The sequence below is a fragment of the Microtus ochrogaster genome, chromosome 17, assembly GCF_000317375.1.
Source record: "Microtus ochrogaster isolate Prairie Vole_2 chromosome 17, MicOch1.0, whole genome shotgun sequence".
Classification (NCBI taxonomy): Eukaryota; Metazoa; Chordata; class Mammalia; order Rodentia; family Cricetidae; genus Microtus; species Microtus ochrogaster.
In genome coordinates this window covers 13,075,561-13,088,372 of record NC_022019.1, presented here as the reverse complement: position 1 = coordinate 13,088,372, position 12,812 = coordinate 13,075,561, and the positions used below count along the sequence as shown (strand labels likewise).

The 12,812-nt window shown below is 44.4% G+C and overlaps 1 protein-coding gene across 5 annotated transcripts in view; it reads left to right on the top strand.

The window, feature by feature from the left end:
• The window catches only part of Fbxo16 (F-box protein 16), a 52,962-nt gene that overhangs the window by 3,243 nt on the left and 36,907 nt on the right, over positions 1-12,812 (top strand). For 4 of the 5 annotated variants that reach the window (XM_026783261.1, XM_026783262.1, XM_005355512.3 and 1 more), the window contains exons 2-3: positions 2,232-2,367; positions 12,383-12,418. In XM_026783261.1, coding sequence (XP_026639062.1) covers positions 2,269-2,367; positions 12,383-12,418 — 135 coding nt within the window. In that variant the 5' untranslated portion in view covers positions 2,232-2,268. The other variant, XM_026783263.1, reaches the window with a different exon arrangement.

Genomic DNA, 12,812 nt, shown 5'->3' with positions numbered 1-12,812 from the left:
CTCTCTCTCTCTCTCTCTCTCTCTCTCTCTCTTTCCCTCTCTCTTTTTCTCTCTCTTTTTTTCTCTCTCTCTCTTTTCAAGACAGGGATTCTCTGTGTATCTCTGACTGTCATGGAACTTACTCTGTAGACCAGGCTGGCCTCGAACTCACAGAGATCTGCCTGCCTCTGCCTCCTGAGTACTGGCATTAAAAGGTTTGCACTTCTACTGCCTGGCTTCCAGTTGGTTTTTAATTTGTTCAACATTTAATGCTGTTGGGTCATGTATGGAGCCCCAGATAAGGCATTTATAAAGTTGCCTTAGCCACCGTTCTACCTGTGTGGGTAAACCCATCTTCAGAGAGAAAGGAGGGTAGAAACACTGAGGGCAGGTACTGAATCTTCTGTCCATTATAAAATATTCCATCATGGCTCACCAAAGGGCAGGTTTTGGACACTCTATAAGTGACAAGACTGAAAGAGGTTACTAGTTACTCAGGCCACCTGTCCATCAGCCACCTTGTCAAGACCTTTTCTTCTTTTCCAAGTATCATTTTGGAGGTACACATACATAGGATTTAAAAAACTGCACAAGAGCCAGGTGGTGGCAGCTCACACCTTTAATCCCAGCACACGGGAGGCAGAGGCAGGCAGATCTCTGTGAGTTCAAGGTCAGCCTGGTCTCCAAGAGCTAGTTCCAGGACGGGCTTCAAAGCTACAGAGAAACCCTGTCTCGAGAAAACAAACAAACAACAAAGCAAAACAAAAACTGCACAAAGTGGGTCTGGAGAGATGATTCAGAAGTTAGGGTGCTTGGTGCTTTTGTAGGGGAGCCAGGTTCAATTCCCAGCACCCACATGATGGTTCACAACTATCCATGACACCAGTTCTGAAGGATCCAGTGCCCTCTTCTGACCTCCTCAGGCACCAGACACACACACACGCAGGCAAAACACACCCAATAAAATAAGTAAATCTAAGAATTGTTTTTAAATTGCAGAGCCCGTATTAAAAACAAACTGCACAAGGTTAATTTTATAAAAAGATTGCAAAAGCAGAAACAACTAACAAATGAAGAAGAGGAAAAGGGCAGGTCGCTTCTGGGAGGCAGAAGAGCAGGCACGGCACTGCAATCTGCTCAGGTCGTTAATGTTGCCCTCAGTGACCACCTCATGCAGAAAAGGGCAAGCCCATCTGTGACTTGGTCCAATCACCATCTGTTGTCAAGGAAGGGACTACTGGTGGCCCCCAAATGAATAAAAAAAAAAAACCCAGCAACTGCACACCTCTAAAATCAGCCAACCAGCCAGCAAACTGCACACCAGTGAGGAAAATAATTCCTCAAGAAAATTAAAGTACCTTAATTAAAAGTAGGTAGACTATATACCAGATAACTAAAAACAGCAGATTTCCCCCGGTAAACACATCTGTCCATCTCTAAAGGTGTGGCCTTGCCCACTACATCAGTCTACCCCTTGAGTGTGTATTAGACTGGAACGCTTTTACCTCCCTGCTAAGAGTAGAGGAGGAGAGCTAATTTCACAAAGACAAAAATTAGGTGTCTGTTTTGAGATAGGATCTCATAGGGTAGCCATAGCTGGCCTGGAACTCTCTGTGAAGAAAAATGTGGCCTTAAATTCAAAAGAATCTCCCTACTACTGCCTCCCAAAAGCTGGGATGAAGGATGTGGGTTTTTTGTTTGTTTGTTTTATTGTCGTTTGTTTTTGTTTTTTCGTACAGGCTTTCTCTGTGTAGCCCTGGCTGTCCTAGAACGAGCTCTGTAGGCCAGCCTGACCTCCAACTCAGAGATCCTCCTGCCTCTGCCTCCTGAGTGCCGGGATTAAAGGTATGCATCACCACTGCCTAGATAAGGGTGTGTTTTATGTTGCACTGTGACTAAATTTGAAGCATTTCCTCTTTCTGGCCAATAAACTTCGTTCTGAGCTAAGAATGACTCCGAACATCCATGATTCAGTGGTCTGATCCCTGTACAACTCACTATCTATATGATCTTGGGTAGGGTGGGTAACCTCAGTGAGCCTCATTTTTTTTAAGTAGCTAAAACTCACAATTGCTCCACCAGCTCATCGTAAACTTGTACTGAACATACGTATAAAGTCTTTGACATAAGCAAGACTCTTGGTAAATATTCTCCCCACCCATACCCTCTTTCAACATACAAAAAAAAAAAGGTTGTATTTTTTTCTTTTTTTTTAGTTTTCAGAAGGTTCTATAATTCATTTCTTCTGATAGGTGTAGTCTTTCTGATGGAAGAATACCAGATCCTTTCATGATGGCCTTTGCACCTCCAAAAAGCACTGATGGCTCCAAAATGCAGACAAAGATGAGCACCTGGACACCCCTAAACCATCAACTTCTGAATGACCAGGTGACCAGTTAGAGTGTTTTATTATTTGGGTCCTGGGGGGGGGAGGTAAAGTCCTGATAATCTGAATATGAGCAGAAATTGTTGAAGATGGTACAGTCTTGGAACAAAAGACAAGACAACTTTATTTGTGTGTTTGTATGTGGACAAGACTAGAAATAGATCAGAGTTCTGCCCAAGGGAAAAGTCATTGTTCTTTCCTGCATTATCTATCCCAGGTGTGTCTTCTTTTTCCCATCACTGGTCCTTCCTGGAGCCAACAGAATTTGAGGGAGGGGATGAAAGATGTCTAGGAGGGCTTCCCCCGAAAACCAATCCCCGGGTTTCTGGGTAAACTTTTAGTTTATCCATTTAGTGAATACATACATTTCAGCCGAGTACTCGGTGGTACTGGTGTTCTCCTGAGAGGTCTATTTCCCAGTTTAATTCTGGAAAATACACCCGGTAAGAAATTGCAGCAAGTGGCCGGGGTGTGGGAATGGCGGAGCTCTGGGGTATTGTATTCCTGCTTCTGTGAGTTGCAGACTGATCAGTCCCTGAGCATCAGGACCACACCCGCTTGGCAACGAAACACAATCAGTTTCATTGTGTAAAACTGACCTCACTATCTTCCCTCTCCACGCCTGTCCTTCCTCCAGGTGAGAAACCCCACTTTATACCATCACGAGGCCATAAAAGTCTCCCCTTTCCCTGCCAGGTGTGGGGTTGGATTCTTCACTCCAGTTTACAGGCTAATAAGCGAGCCTGTTGCGGGTGGAACAAAAGGCTGTACTATCTCACAATAAGGGACACAGGGATCTGGGCAGGGACAAAGAACTTCCAAACACAGCAGAGATGTCAGCGTGAGCATTCCGGATCAAGCCTAAACACTGACTCTCTCCTGGTTGACCTCGGCCAGCTGAGTGATGCCCATCACCCAGATACATGCCTAGCACACAGTGGTTTTCTTGGCAGCTGAAGACCCATGAACACAGGGAATCTAATCTTCATAGTGAACAATGACCATAAAGTCCTCCCTCTAGGCTGCCTTCCTGCGGTGTAACTTGGAAAGCAGGCCCAAGTGAAGAGTGCTCGGTGCCTTCCCTTCTCAGCATGCCCAGACTCTTAGGATAGGGAAGCCGTGGAGTATTAGATCCCTACACACCGTTGCGCCCGTGTCCCATTTGTTCTCTGGGTCTCTGAGTCTTCTCTCTAGATCTAGTCAACCCAGCTCCATGTTCTCAGGTCCCTTCCTGCCACCACCCTTGCCAGGCACAGTACAGTAACTCCCTGGCTGCTGTCACTGCGCCCACTTACTTTTCCTCTATTAAGGCTCCAGGGAGATCTTTCTAAATACCAATCCTATTAGGTGAGACTGAAAATGGGATTTACTCCAAAGAGCAAATTCCAATCCCCCACACATCCCTGAGGTCCCTTCAGGTCCTGACCCCCGGCCAACCTCCCAGCTTCCAGCCCCGTCTCTACTCCCTGGCACTTGAGGCCAGACGGGTGAAGTCCACAGTGCTCTCATCACCTCATTGCTTCCTGCCTCCTCTTGTTCTCACTGCTGTTTCTAGCTTTTCTATTCAACTACAGCCCCTCCGGACTGACGTGTTCTCCTTCCCCAACTCTCTGAAGACACAGAACACAAGTCCTGTCCTCTCGCTGTTCTGTGTGTGTGTGTGTGTGTGTGTGTGTGTGCGTGTGTGTGCACTTGCGTCTGTGCAACTACAGGTGTACATGTGCATATATGTGGAGACCAAAGGACTTCAGTTCTTATTCCTCAGGTATGCTCTACCTTGATTTTTTGTTGTTGTTTGTTTGTTTTGTTTTTGTTTGGTTTGGTTTTGGCTTTTCAAGACAACGTTTCTCGGTAGCTTTGGAGCCTGTCCTGGAACTAGCTCTTGTAGTCCAGGCTGGCCTCGAACTCACAGAGATCTGCCTGCCTCTGCCTCCTGAGTGCTTGGATTAAATGCGTGGGCCACCATCACCTGGCTCTAACTTGTTTTTTGAGACAGGGTCTCTCATACCAAGCAGGCGAGGCAGGCTGAGCCTCAGGGATCCCCTTATCTCTGACTCTCCAGGGCTGGGGTTTAAACACAACAGAACTCTTTGTGAGTGTTTTTTGTTGTTGTTGTGTTGTTGTTTTGTTTTTTTCCAGTGTGAGTTCTGGGGGGTGCAGTTGAGGTCATCGTATTTGCAACCACGTGTTTCATCAATTGAGCCCTTCTGAAGCTACCCATTGACTTTTATCTTTGGGCCCTTCTAGCTCCTTTCTTGGCTGGAGTTGGGCCATTGTTTCTGCAATCTTAATGAAGTGTTGATCCCTCTTGGCAAAGCCCATAGTTAATCCTGGCTCATCATAGAACTAGGAACTTTCTCCTTCTCTAATGTGAAGCAGGAGTAAAGGGAAGAGGGTTGCGTATTGGAATCCTGAGAAATAAAGTGGAGAAAAGCTAAAAGGGAAAAGATCTTTAAAAAAAAAAAAACAATGACCCAAGACGGGAGAGAGAGAGAAGAAAGGAGGCCTCGGGAACAAAAGGATAGGAAGAAGCAGATGGAGCCTGGCCCCATAGTGCCAAATGAACGTATGGAAATCTTTTTCTTACCGCACAACAATTATTTATCGAGCACCTGTTGTGACGCTCGTAGCTGTCCGACAGTTTATATCACAGTTTATCCCTCCAACTTCAGTGTCAGATTTGGAAATCTGTTTTCTCATTGAATTGTGAAGGTTTTGCACATGTGTGGAAAAGTGACTTGAGTTGAAATACCAAGTTGCTGAATGTCTTGATTTTCAGAAAGTTTCCCAGGAAAGTCTCCACCAATTTGGCCACTGTGAAGAAAGTGTATCTTAAGCCAGGCATGGTGGCATGTCCTTTAAATCCCGGATCTCAGAGGCAGAGGCAGGAGAACATCTGTGAGTTCAAGACCAATCTGATCTACATAGTGAGTTCCACACCAGCCAGTGCTTGTGGCTGGAGAGATGGCTCCACAGTTAAGAGCACATATTACTCTTGCAGAAGATCGTAGTTCAATTTCTAGCACCCACATGGGGTGGCTCACAACTTTCTGTACCTCCAGCTCCAGGGAGATCTGATACTTTTGGCTTCTTGGAGCATTTGTAGTCGTATGCACATACCTACACACAAACATAATTAAAATCAAAATTAAGACTCCTTTAAAAAGTACCTTCATAGTCCCCAAAGCACCCGAGTTCTTGTTGTGGGTGGGGCAATAGAGGAAGATCCTTTATTTTGGCAATACTGGGAATTGAACTCAGGGCCTTGTACATGTGAACCAAGGGCTCTCCCACTGATGTTCATCTCCTGCAAGAAGCAGGTTTTGAGATGAGCATCTAGGAATTAACCCTAAAGAAGAAGAGAGAAAGTATGATGGCTGTTCTTGCTTCTCAAATTGACTACATCTGGAATTAACTAAAACCCAAGTGGCTGGGAACACATGCAAGGTATTTTTTCTTAATTAAATCATTAAAGATGGGAAGATCCATCATCTAATCTGGACCACATCTTCTGGTGGTAACCAGAATAACATAAATGACACAGAAGGAAGCTTGCTCTCTCTGCCATCTTGTTCTCGCTAGCAAGTCCTTTCCTTCACTGGCATGAGAGCCCACTTCTTCAAGATTCTGGCATATACTGAAGACCAGCTGAGACATCCAGCCTTTTGGACTGAATGACTACTGGGTTCTTGGACCTTTCGTTGGTAGACAGTCATTGTTGGACTAGCTGGACCACAGCCTGTAAACCACTCTAGTAAATCCTGTACAGACAGACACACACAAGTTCTGTTCCTCTGGATCACTCTAATACAGAAGGGAAGGGTGTAGACTTGGGGACAAGGAGGAAGGGGAGCTGCAGTGCAGTCTCCATGACGGCTCCACTGTCCCCATAGGATACCAGCTGTCGTGATCTCAGGGAGGCCTGGCCATTATAGTTGACACTGCCCTTTAGTGGCCAGCTGCTCTCCCCTCCAAGGTCATGACCTTGGCCAAGGCAGCATCTTTGGGCTTCTGGCTGTCAACCAGCTGCCTCCCAATGGATACTAAATAAACCCCTCAGTTCTAGAAAGGATCAATACAAAATAACAAACATGGCATGGTTTTATCCTTGTTCTTTAATGGCTTTTGTCATATTTAATGAAATTTTTTAGAGAAAATACTCATCATTCATAACTCCCATATTCAAAAATATTATTTAGTCATCTTCTTGTTTCAAATGAATTTTTTAAAATATATGCCATTGTGAGCTTCTATTTTTTAAAAAATATTTTATTTTTAGTGTGTGTGTGTGAGAGAGAAAGAGAGAAAGAGAGAGAGAGAGAGAGAGAGAGAGAGAGAGAGAGAGAGAGAGAGAGAGAGAGAGAGAGAGAGAGAGAGAGAGAGAGAGAGAAAACACATACACAGTTGGCCATGAAGCCCAGAAGTCATCAGAGTCCCAAGACCTGGAGTTACAGTTGTGCCCAACCCTACTGGGGTGCTGGGAAATGAACCCCACATTCCATGTAAGAGCAGCACATGATCTTAATCACTGTGCCATCTCTTCAGCACCCATCTTCTTTGGGAACAGGGTATCATGTAGGCCCAATTGGCCTTGAACGCAGTAGGTAACCACAAATAACTCCATCCTTCTAATCCTCCTCAATTTACCTCCCTAGTTCAAGAGTTATAGGCCTGTGGCTCTAAGCCCCATTTATAAGAGGCCGGAGGTTGAACCCAGGGCATCATGCAAGCTAAGTAAGCAGTCTAGTGAGCTACATCTCCAGCCCTCCATTTTGTCTTTTAATTTTTGTCTTTCCCCTGTTCTGTGGCAGAACCTAAAATACATAATAGCCAAGCCAGCCTAAAATAAGAGACTCAGGGTTCTAACTTCACAGCAGGTTTTCAGCTGAGAGACTAAATTCAAATTTAGATTACTTAAAAAAAATAAAAGCATCATCAAGGTGGGCAAATGCAGCAGATTACAGAGTAATTTGGGCACTGAGGGTTCCTAGGGGAGAGTGTTGTAATAGTACCTATGTTGCCAGCCAGTGTTGTAATTAGAAGGCTCACGTTCCCCCACACGCAAAGTTAGCCATGGACAGGGATGGGTAGGATAATTGCCTTGACTCTAGCGATTATTTTGCTCTTGTATATGCATCCCAAAACATCATGTTGGCACACCTTAAATACGTATAATTTACAAACATGAAAAGTGCACATCCCCATTGCTTTGGTGCGTGATTCCCACGCATCACACAGTGCCTGTAAAAAAGGACGTTCTGGGAGGCAGCACCTCGTTGCCATCCATCGATCAAATTTAGGATTTCCAAAGTCGCTCCCTCCTCCCCTGCAGTGATGTCACCCAAGGAAATATGTAATTGCAGTGTCAACAGACTAAAATAACAACCAAGGGATTTTGACTTAACAGCAGGCTGCGGGTAAACTGTGATATAAACAGACTGCAGCCGTCTGCGAGAGAAGAGCCATTAAAAATATTGCCATTTCAAAGAGATAGTCTGGTTTCCAGCTCCTGAAAAATGAAGGTCCTGATTGCACGTCTTTGGAATGAAAATTCACTCTAGTTCAGGGAACGTAAGAATGCAGATCCAAATGAGGACTGACGGCAAAATGACTTGCCCCAAATTATATATATTATATAGTTATCCTTATAAGCTATAATTATAAATTATATGTATAATTTGCTTATATATGTAATGTATTAAGGGCAGACTCAGCCAGATTGGAGTCCCCTTGACTTTGAGTCAGGATGTGTGAAGCAGGAGAGATTGTTATATTTGCTCATTGTCCCCCCTCTCCTCCTCTCTTCTGTGATCAGTTTCTCCTTGGTGGCGATACTGTCTGTGAATGCCTGGGATTGCTTGGAGTCTCAATAGATGTTGGTTTTTCCTTTTCCTTTCACTGCTTGTGCTCAACCCAGGGCCTCGCAGATTCTTAGAAAACACACTGCCGCTGTGCTGTGTCCCCAATCCTCCTTTTTTACTTTCCAAGACACAGTCTCATAAAATTACCTAAACTGATTTAAACTCACTCTGTAACCTAGACAGGTCTTGAACTTGTGATCCTCCTGCCTCAGCCTCCTGAGTAGCTGTGATGATAAGCCTGCACCACCAGGTCTGGCTTGGACATTGTATTTGCTTTAGCCTGCTGCATGACGGAACCCACTTCCCACCTCGTTCCTTTCCTGATACTTTCTGTGTACTATGCATCTCCCATCAGTGTTACCGTGAGCCACACCTTCAGGGAACACTGTGATGGTGCAGCCAGACCCCTTTTGAAAACTTATGATGTCAAGACCCAGTCTTCTTCCCACACCAGACAGAGCACTGGCAGAAGTTCTACAAGGATTTAGGGCTGCAGGGGTGGTGGGATCCACCTATAATCCTAGCACTCAGGATGCTGAGGCAGGGGAAGCATCAGTTCCATCCATCTAGGCTATATAGTAAGTTCCAGGCAGCCAGGATGGAGAAGACCACGATTATAGTAAAAAACCAAGGGTAGAGTTAAGCTGAATAGTTAGTTCAGTACCAGGGTCCCTCCCTCCCTTTCTTTTCCCCATCCTTCCCTTTTCTTTCTTCTTCCTTCCTTCCTTCCTTCCTTCCTTCCTTCCTTCCTTCCTTCCTTTCTTTCTTTCTTTCTTTCTTTGTTTTTGTTTTGTCTTGTTTTGTTTTGTTTTTTGATACAGGGTCTCTTGTAAGCCTGACTAGCCTTAAATGTACTATGTAGTTGAAAATAAACTTGCATTGATCCTCCTGCTTCTGCTTTCCTGTTGAATTAAGAGCAGCGGAGCTGCGTCCCCAGCACCCGGCCGCCTGCACGGCTAGCTTTATACCCTAAATAATTACACGGAAACTGTATTTTTTTAAACACTGCCTGGCCCCAATAGTTCCAGCCTCTTATTGGCTAGCTCTTACATATTAATCTAACCCATTTTTATTAATCTTTGTAGCACACAAGCTGGCTTACCAGGAATGATCTTAACCTGCGTCTGTCTGGAGTGGGACACATGGCGACTCACTGACTCAGCTTCTTTCTCCCAGCATCCTATTCTGTTTTCTCCGCCTACCTAAGGGTTGGCCTATGAAATGGGCCTAGGCAGTTTCTTTATTAATAAGAAATCACTCCCACATCACTTTCCAAGTGCTGGGAGTGCAGGTGTGTGTCATTACACTTGACCTTTGGTCTTTTTGTTAGCCCAATTGTGCCCCAAACTTTCTATCTTCCTACCTCTGCCTCCTGACTACTGAGATTACAGTCCTGTACCAACCACCTTGCCCAGATAGATCTAGTGTTTGGTTTATATTTTTTTTTAAATGTGAACAAAGTAACTTTTATGGAAGTCTGTCTGTCCTATCTAAAATAAGTAAGTTGAAGAAAAAGCTCTTCAGTTTTTTATGATTGTTTTAATATTTTTATTTATTTTTATTATAATATTATTTTAATATTTTTATGTGTATATGTGTTATGGGTATGCTCTCCCAAGTGCAGTGCCTACAGCGTCCAGAAGAGGGTATTGATCTCCTGGAGTTGGAGTTGAAGTTGGAAGTTGCCAAACACTCTTAACCCCTGAGCCGTCTTTCCAGCCCCTCTTTAGGATTTCTTTCAGCTCTGACCTCCTGTGCCTTCAGAAACCTTTTGATTATCATTATTTGACCAGCAGTGTGGCTGAGAGTCTGCCATGAAACCTATTCTTGCTGGTTCTGGGGGGCATCTTTATGGGGAGGTAAAATGAACAGAAACTAGAGACACAACCAGACACTCTCACTGGATGTACTGGCACATGCCTTTAATCCCAGCACTCGGGAGGCAGAGGGAGGCAGATCTCTGTGAGTTTGAGGCCAGCTTGGTCTACATAGTGAGTTCCAGGTTAGCCAGGGCTACATAGAGAAACCCTGTCTCAAACAACAAAACACAAAACCCAGATATTCTTCAGCCGCTGTGGGGCATGAGTAGAGCAGAAAGGGGGGGGGGCTGAGCATCAGAATTGCATCAGCATTGGTGGCTTGGCTTGTGCAGGTATTGCTAGAGGAGGAGCTCCAGAAATATTTGAATCCAGATTTAGTTTTGTCTCTTCTGTGTTTTTTACATTCTCTTCTATTTGCATGTGCAATCCTGAATTTATCTGTTGTCATTATTATGGGGTCATAGCATCCCGGCGGCAGTGATTGAGGTGGGAAGAGGCAAGAGTCCTTTTTATCCTTTTCTAATATGCAAGAAGTATCTACATGTGGGGTGTGAGATTCCTCGCACAGGAGAGTGAAGGCTCTTGTGACATTCGTTGAAGCTGCTCTTTTAGCCCCCATTTTAATATGCTTTTGACGACCAGAGTGTGAGGGTCGGAGAGAGCAAAGGTTGGCCTGCTGGCAGCATGAAGCCAACTTCTCATCCTCCACAGTGAGGAAGGAACGAGGTCTGCACAGCCTCTCCTAGCTGGAACGTCCCTGCAGGACTGCTCGAGAGCGGTAACATTGAACCCATTTGAAAGCTGACAGAGGGTGTCTGTGTTGGCGTGGGACACAGTCCCATATGTTCATTATTCTCTCTTCCTCTCTGTATAACTCCTCCTCTGCCAGATATACCCATGTTGGTCTTCTTCTCTTCGTATGCTCAAATCCACATATGCTCTGGGGCTCAGAAAAATATCAACCTATACTTTTACTCACACTGTTCTGTAACACCCATAAGGCCATCCGTCACATCCATAAGAATGTACTGTCTCGGGTTCTTGCAATATGCTATACCAGCTCTCTGCTCGGATGTGTCAATTGCGTAGGACATGGTTTCTAATCCAGATAGTGTATAAGAGCAAACCTATGCAGACACAAAGTTGTAAGCCCAGAGGCACACAAGCAGAAATTACTAATTTTATAGTTAGTAAGCATGTGGATGTTCATATATGTATGTATATACTGAGGACAAAAGCAGGACTGGAGAGATGGCTTGGTTAGTAAAGTGCTTGTTTGGCAAGCATGGAGACCTGAGTTCGATGCCCAGAGCCTGCAAAGAAAGTTGCACACAGTAACATGCATTTATATCTCAATGCCCAGGAGGCAGAGACAATTGAATACCCAGGGCTCGCTGGCCAGCCAGCCTAGCCAAACTGATGAGCTCCAGGTTCAGTGAGAGGCCCTGTCTCAAAAAATAAGCTAGAGATTAGGGGAAGATACCTGATGTTGTTGACCTTTGACCTCTACACACACACGCACACGCACACACACACATACACACACACACACAGAGAGGAAGAAACAGAACTGTTCATTCATGTATTTTACAAATTCTTATGTGATTGATATTGAAAAAAACTCCAGGAGCTCCATGTTCTTATTTGTCTGTGTCAGTTTATGACCTTCTAAATTTGAGACTCGAATATTCTTTACAACTCCTTTCTCCCTTCCTACTTCATTTCTCTTCAAGGGCAATTTCTCAGTGAGTCTTGGTTGTACACACTTGTAACCCCAGTTCTTGGGAGACAGAGAAAGGAAGATCAGGTTGGTTGGGCCAGTTTGGGCTGTAAGTTGAGGTCTGGGCCAACCTGGTCTATAGAGAGAGACCCTGTCTAAAAGAAAAAAAAAATGGAAGGAGGATAGGAAGAAAGAGAGAAGGGAGAACAGCTTACTTCTTTCCTATGAATTATGCCATGTACAGAAACTAAAAAGAGAGGCCTTGCCCAGGTTAAAAAGTAAAGTGGGCTGGTAGTGTACTCAGTGGTAGAGTGCTTGCCCAGTGTGCTCACAGCCCCAGGTCTGTGTAAACTAGAAGTGACGGCACCCTCTGTAATCCAAGCACTCTGGAAGTGGAGACAGGAAGACCAGAAGTTCAAGGTCATCCTTGGCCTAGATAGAGCATACAAGGCCATTAAATAAATAAACAAAGTGCCTTCTCAGAAACACAACCTGTCTCTTCATACTCGGTTGAGGCGGTAAATCCCTACTCACCGATCCTTTAACGGTGTTGTTTATAGTGGGTGTCTTGAGTCATGATGCCCAAAATGACCCTATTTTCTTCTGTTTGCTGTAGGTGTTTGAAGAACGAAGAGCTCTGCTTGGAAAATGGGTAAAGCATTTAAAATTATCCAGGGCTTCTGTGGATATCTGCGTCAAAGTACTTGCCTAGCCTGCACAAGGCCTTGCGTATAATCCTCAATACCACAAGGTAGCTAGATGAAAGAAAGACAAAAGAAAGAAAGAGGAAGGGAGGGAGGGAGGGAGGGAGAGAGGGAGGGAGGAAGGGAGGGAGGGAAGAAAGGAAGATGATAGAAGATAGAGATAGATAGATAGATAGATAGATAGATAGATAGATAGATAGATAGATAGATGGATAGATGGATGGATGATAGAAGAGATAGATAAGTAGATAGATAGATAGATAGATAGATAGATAGATAGATAGATAGATAGATAGATGATAGATAGATAGATAGATAGATAGATAGATAGATAGATAGATA